The sequence below is a fragment of the Narcine bancroftii genome, chromosome 1 (assembly GCF_036971445.1).
Source record: "Narcine bancroftii isolate sNarBan1 chromosome 1, sNarBan1.hap1, whole genome shotgun sequence".
Taxonomy (NCBI): Eukaryota; Metazoa; Chordata; class Chondrichthyes; order Torpediniformes; family Narcinidae; genus Narcine; species Narcine bancroftii.
Window position 1 is genome coordinate 486526721 of NC_091469.1, and position 7047 is coordinate 486533767.

At 43.4% G+C, this 7047-nt stretch overlaps 1 protein-coding gene across 5 annotated transcripts in view; it reads right to left on the minus strand.

Moving 5' to 3' along the window:
• Positions 1–5080: 5080 nt before the first annotated feature.
• The window catches only part of arhgap39 (Rho GTPase activating protein 39), a 579720-nt gene continuing 577753 nt past the window's right edge, over positions 5081–7047 (minus strand). For 2 of the 5 annotated variants that reach the window (XM_069914964.1, XM_069914963.1), the window contains exon 11: positions 5084–5471. In XM_069914964.1, coding sequence (XP_069771065.1) covers positions 5277–5471 — 195 coding nt within the window. In that variant the 3' untranslated portion in view covers positions 5084–5276. Of the gene's footprint in view, positions 5472–6952; positions 7046–7047 lie in introns of those variants that run through there. The other 3 variants (XR_011350284.1, XM_069914962.1, XM_069914965.1) reach the window with 3 other exon arrangements.

The window sequence follows — 7047 nt, forward strand, 5'->3', positions numbered from 1 at the left end:
ACCTCTGCCTTAAATAGCCCCACTGACTTGGCCTCCACAGCCATCTGTGGCAACAAATTCCACAGATTTGCCATGCACCAACAGGCTGAAAGACATTTTCCCCCTCACAGCCATCAAGATCCTGAATGAACCCCACTTATGTTGCCCTTGCTTGGTGCTAATTGACCTTCCTTTCCATTGTTCTTTGCAAACTGTGCTGTATATTCATATATTAGCGATAGTTTGTGAGACTGCTCGCTGAAGAACCCTTCTCACTGGACTATTTTGGGACAAATAAGCTTAATTGATGCTTTATTCTCTGCTTGGGGCAGGCTTAGCTCCATAAATGGACGACTGAGGGCCAAACTGAACCAGGATAAGTCTGTGAGTGCTGTGAGGATTCACCTAAAGGCCTTGGTTCCGTTTCAGCTTCTCATTCTGCCCCTGTTGTATCAGAGAGACCCTTCGGGAGAGGCAGGATCAAGCCAAGGACCACTAGCATTGTCAGGGCAGAGGGACTTCTGGGTATGGTGAGGAAATCGATAACACTGGACAACAAATTTTTTCAGGTTTGCTTCCTGAAGAATAATTGGGGATTATGAGAGGACAACGTCAAGCTGAACACAAAGATAATTTCAGATTTGCTGTATCAGGTAGGAAGTTGCAGATACATTAATTTTATTGAATTTAGCCTGTTTAATTGCATAATGATGCTGACACACGGCTTGAGTTCAACTGACTTAAGAAGGTTTTGCCACCGATTTTTGTTTGTACTCAGCATCTGATGCCTCTCATGTCAGTGTCCAACAATAGTCGGCTGGCATTGATGGATTCCAGTTGCCCTGATACCCTGATGGTTGCAATGTCGCCACTGACTGCACCAAGATCAGCAAGGAAGTCATCCAAGTGCAAATGCAAAAAATAAATTTCAAGGCTATGTTGCACTTCATGGTTTTGAAGTAAATTTAAAATATGACAGGAAATCACCAAAAACAGTAGGTGAGAGAATAATTTTCATGATCAGCAACACAAAATTCATAAAATATGCTCAAAAGTGTTGAGGAAACAAAATCTTTGTTGTCCAGTGTAGCAAATCTCTGCTGGATCATCAGACGGAGCCATTTTCAGCGTGTGCTATGCTTCCCCCCTCCACCCGACCATTAGTTTGATGCCTGGGCACCAAACTGGGCCAACAAGCCGGGGGCTTTAGCAGCTACCTCACTGGCTCAGGTTCAAGCAAGCGACTCCTCCCTCCTGGGATTGGACAGAGAGAAGAGCTGAAGGGAGGGAGGGACTCCCTCATTTTGGGCCAGGGCTAAGGGAGAAGGAGCTGGGGTGGGGGAGGTTTGATGAATAAAACATTCCAGCAAACCAGGTATCCAATGGCTCCTATAAAGAGCCCAGGCTGGGTTTCCCTCTGGTTGGAAAAAGCCCCTGATCTCACTCCCTTCATGTCCAAATTGGACGACATTCCCGTCAACATAAATCACCATTTCTGGATTTTCCAACTTTTTAAAGTTCAGCTTCCAAGAGAGAGCATTTGGGTAGTATTTTTCACTCTAGCGATGTACATGCTAGAAATGGCCTTCATTCTGTTGTGTGCTTGTTGCCTGCCAGGAGACCTCTGTTCATGCAGTATTTGGTGAGTTTGTGAAGCAGCTGGGTTCTGGTTAAAATACAGCAAAGCTTTGTCAAGGAGGGCGGCACGGTTAGCGGCAAGTTATAACAGCGCCAGCGACTGGAGTTAAAATCTGGCACTGCCTGTTAGGAGTTTGTACCTTCTCCCCACGTCTGCGTGGGCTTCCTCCGGGTGCTCCAGTTTCCTCCCACATTTCCAGAGACGGACGGGGCTACTAGGTTAATAGGTCATATTAGTGGTGCGGGCCAGAAAAGCCTTTTTATAATGCTGAATCTCTAAATTAAATTAAATTAATACCGACATCCGTTCCTGTAGGAAAAATCCTCAAATGAATCATGTGCTCCCATGGTGGGAGAGCCTCGGATAAGAGGGCACAACTTCAGGATTGAATAGCGTCCGCTTCGAACAGAGATGTGGAGGAATAATTACATGGGTATGGTCTGGGAAGGTCAGTGGGACGAGGCAGAAAATTAGTTCACCACAGAATAGAAGGGCCAAAGGGCCTGTTTATGTGCTACAGTGTTCTACAGGGCATCCTGTACTTGTTGCGAGTGGGGAGGTTGTGTGGAGGTCAAACCAAAGCAGTGTTAGTTAACTCTTTCTCTCTGCTTTTAATTCTGGGCAAAGGGTTTATTTTAGAGTTTCACCAGGGTTGGTATTTTACAACTGATTCTTAGTCAACGTAACCTAAAGTAAATGTATATTGACTGATTCATTTCCATGTCAGGGCAGCTTAATCCTGTTTTAGAAGATGTTTCTTCTCTGTACAAGTTTAGGCTCGACACTCTGGGTGACCAAACTGTGGGAGTTCAGACTTGGTGCTGCTAAGTAACAGTAGAACAATCAAGTTAATTGTGTTTTAATAGTTTTAAAAAATAATTCTGATCAACCAGAATCAAGCGCACAACATTAGTGTTCATTGGTAGCAGTGGGGGAGTGACCATTCAGCAGGAGTGCTTGGGTGCTCGGGTGGAAGGGCGGACACTTGGAACAGAGATGCGGAGGAATTCCTTCAGTCAGAGGGTGGTGAATCTGTGGAATTTGTTGCCAGAGGCAGTTGTGGAGGCCGGGTCATTGGGTGTATTTAAGGCAGAAATCGATAGATTATTGATTAGCCAGAGCATCAAAGGTTATGGGGAGACCAAAGGTCTTGACACCAAGTGTGGTGATATGTAATGACACCACTAGGTCACCAGGGGTCATCCCGGTGACCTTGTCTATAAAGGAGTCCAGAGCTACAGTCTAGCCTTCCAGGTTCGTCTTGGAGAGAGACAAGACCTCTTAGTGTACATATTAGTTTATTAAAGCTGTCTTATACTCGCACTGCTGGTGTGGTTATTGTCAGTAGAGCAAGAAAGATTCCTGACACAGATTGAGGACCATCTGACAAGAGGAGAGGCCGTACTGGACTCGTACATTACTGGGTAATGAACCTGGTCAGGTGATGGACCTCTCCTTTTGTAGAACATAGGGCTCAGGAACACAGTGTCCACTGTGTCTGCGCCGAACATGGTGGACAAATCAATCCCAATCTCTGCTCCCTGCACATGATCCAGATCCAGGTGAATTTCAGATTCAGCTCCTTGAACAACACAGTTGAATCTGCTTCGACATCTGGCAGCTGATGAAACATTGCAAGCCCCAATCGCTCGGTGTGCAGGCAGTTCCTGACCTAAGAACAGGAGCATGAGAGCAGATGCACACATCTGGTTTCAAAATCAGGTGACAATTAGGCACAAATCAGGCGCATATTGGAGAACTGTGAGCAGTTTTGGGCTCCTCATTTCTGAAAAGACGATTCCGGATATGAAAGGGTCATCATATGAGGAGCGTTTGACAGCTCTTGGCCCGTACTTGTTGGAGAATGAGGGGGAATCTCATTGAAACATTTTGTTCGTTGAAAGGCATGGATAGATTAGATGTAGAAGTCAGAATTCTGTGGACACGGTGGTTGAACTGGATGTAGAAAGGTGTTTCCCATGGTGGGAGAGTCTAGAACTAGAGGGCACAAATTCAGGATTTAAGGGGATCCGCTTAGAACAGAGATGCGGAGGAATTTCTTCAGCCAGAAGGTGGTGAATCTGTGGAATTTGTTGTCACAGGTGGCTGAGGAGGCTGGGACATTGGGTGTATTTAAGGGAGAGATTGATAGGTTCTTGATTAGCCAGGGCATCAATGGTTATGGAGAGAAGGCCGGGCAGTGGGGCTGAGTGAGAAAATGGATCAGCTCATGGCAGTGCAGACTCGATGGGCCGAATAGCCTATTTCTGGTCCTATGTCTTATGATCTGGAACCCTGTCTGTTATGGTCAACTGTGCTCCATTACCCATGCAGAGGACACAATATTTATGTTGGTGAGGAGCGCTGGTATCCCTTGGAGCAGAACTTCAGGAAAATATCACTTACCATGCTTATTTGTACCTTCTTTCCACTGACCTCAATCCCTCAGGAAATGCTATCCAAGTAGCTATTCAGTGAACAATAATTGGGATTGATTTTCAAAGCATGCAGTTCCAAATTCAAATATTCCCCAAAATGATATTTTACTAATTTCACAAAGAGGAAATTGTAAATAAAAATAATCTTTTAAAATATAGAATTCATTCATGACCATTAGCTACAGGTCTAGGCCCATTTACACTAGGGTGGTTGCCAGAGTTTCCTGAGGGCATCAATTCCCAATAATCAATACAAATCCTAATGAGCCTTCGGACTCACTCCAACAGACTAACCTTGAAAGCCCCCAGTTAAACACGAGAGTCTGCAGACACCGCGGTTGAAGTGAAAACACAGTGCTGGAGAAACTCAGCAGATCAAACAGTGTGTTTTATACAGCAAGGATAAAGATGCAGAACCAACATTTCAGGCTCGGGCCCTTCATCAAGCCCGAAACATTGGTTCTGTATCTTTATCTTTGCTACATAAAGTACTCTGTTTGACCAGCTGAGTTTTTCCATTGTTGAGTTTTTACCTGAAAGCCTTCAACTGGACTAAAAATCAGTGGGCAGGCAAGCAGATGGCTCAGAGTTGGCATTTTACCCCTACAACCTACCAGAAGCTCAAAACAGACACCCAAGTAACACTTGGCTGAAAAAAAAATCAAGATGCTTTAGAGAGAATGAACCAAATTCACGAAAAAAAAAGTCCAATATTTGAAACGGCGCAAGGCTTAGAACAACCTCGGCTAAAATTCACAGCAAAACACGTGGAATGGGAGAAACGGCAGTGAAGTAAATGGAATGAGGGTGTCTCGCCGCATGAAGGGCATCTTTTGTTTCGCTTTAGCCCTGTATAATTAAATGCTATAAAAATAAAGTTACTTTATAAAGTGGTTTATAAACCCAAGTACGAATGCTAAACTAAAAAATAAACTATTAGTAAACTGTGCCACAGGTGAGGATAGACCTGGATGGGAGAATCATACATAGTGGACAAATAAAGCAGATTCAAATCCAGCATCAAAATTTACATAGAATGCTTTTTTTTCCTTTTTTTAAACCTTTTTTTTTATAATTTAGACAACACCAACCAGTAAGGGACTGGCAAGAAGACCTCAATTCGGTATAAACAGATGCAGACACTTTTTTTTTTATACAAGGCTTATCTTTATATTTTTGTTGACGATTTCTCTCCTGCTTCAAGACGCAAGCCCTTCTCGCTATAGTACGTCTTCCATGAAGCTTGTGTCCAGGTGCTGAATGAGCACTCGCAGGAAGGACATTTCTTTCCGTGTGTTCTCGAATATGATCCGGGGATTGTTGGATTGGCAGCGCAGGCAGTTGGGGGCCATGACCATGGCAAGGTTGTTGGCGTCCATCTTGGTGACCGACACGTTGGCTGGCTGGGCAAAGATCTGATTTGCAGCAGTCAAGAGAAGGGAAGGCAGAATTAATCAGACCAGTTCTTACATTTTTTCCCCCTCCCTGTACCACTTTCTCTTCCCTACATGTCAACTAAAAGCACTTGCCATGCCCCCCCCCACCCTGATTCTCCCCCTCACCAGGTTCAGGAACAGCTGCTCCCCCTCCACCATCAGACTCCTCAACAACAAACTCAATCAGGGACTCTTTTAAGGACTCTTACACTTCTCTCTGTATTACACAGTTTGTTTACATTTCTTTAGTTATTTACACGTGTACATTGAGTACTGTTGTTTTTTGCACTACCAATAAGGAGTAATTCTGACTCGCCCACAGGGTTGTATGTGATGTTACATATGTACTCCAACAATAAATCTGAAATCTGATCTAAACCTATACACGAGGGACAGGAAACCTATTTACCCATTCACCTTAGGGAAGTGAGAGAACACCGGAGCTCCCATAGGGGAAGCTCTGTGATCTTGATCTGTTTTAGTGGGGTTCTGTTGAAAGGGTAAGTGTTACAGCCTTATGCTTTTTTTTGTCTTTAAATATATATAATATTTACTGTGGGGGTTTGGCATAGGGAATAACAACATTCTGAGGGGGGGGGGGGAAGCCTGTTTGTTACTTCAAAGCCATAAAGCAGCTTGTTTATTGTTCCATTGAAATACTGAAACAATGGAATATTTATTCAAAGAGACACCTGTTCAAACAAATGGCCATCTTTCATATGACTTGTGCTTTTGGGAAACTGAAACTAAGAACCATGCATTGTTCAAGCAAATCATGTGATTAAAGACACTTGAAAAAGCAGCATTTTAGTATTCAACTAGAGTCATTGAAAAAGGCAGAATTAAAGTGACTCTCAGGGAAAGATGGTCATCTCTGATGTTTCTCCTTGTCAAGAGAGAGCAGTGCTACTGTGACCATTGTAATAGTCACTTCTGACTGACCCATATCTGGGTAAAGAAAGCAAGATCATTCTTGCATCTGGATCATGACCATTTTGATGGTTACTTCATCTGACCCTTGCCTGGATCTTTGAAAGCATTGCGGAAGTCACAAGCTTTGTAACTCCTATGCAAGAAAAGGGGAAGTTGTGACAGATTATTTGATAAAGGAACATTTCTCCGAAAGCAACTCAACAAAAATTTATGAGTTTTGAGAAGTCTGATGACTCGGTGTCTCATCTACTCCATAATTATCTTTGAACATCAGTTTAAAGATTCTGAGTTTCAACATAAAATTTCTAAGACTGAACTTTGAATTTGACTTTTCAGCATGGTGCCTAAACTGCAATGGTTTGGGAATCTGCACACACACTTATATACATTGGTGCATAGTTGGGGTTAAGTTTAGAGTTAAGTAAGATATTATATTATTAATAGTTATTAATAAAAATTATTGTTTTAAGATACTATTATCTTGGTGAATTTCTATTGCTGCTGGTTGGCTCAGGCCTGGTCAGTACCTGGAGGGGAGACCGCCTAGGAACACCAGGTGCCGTAGGTTTCTCTGAACGGCGCTAGACAAAGTGGTGACTCTCTGTCTGCCTTACATCTATGT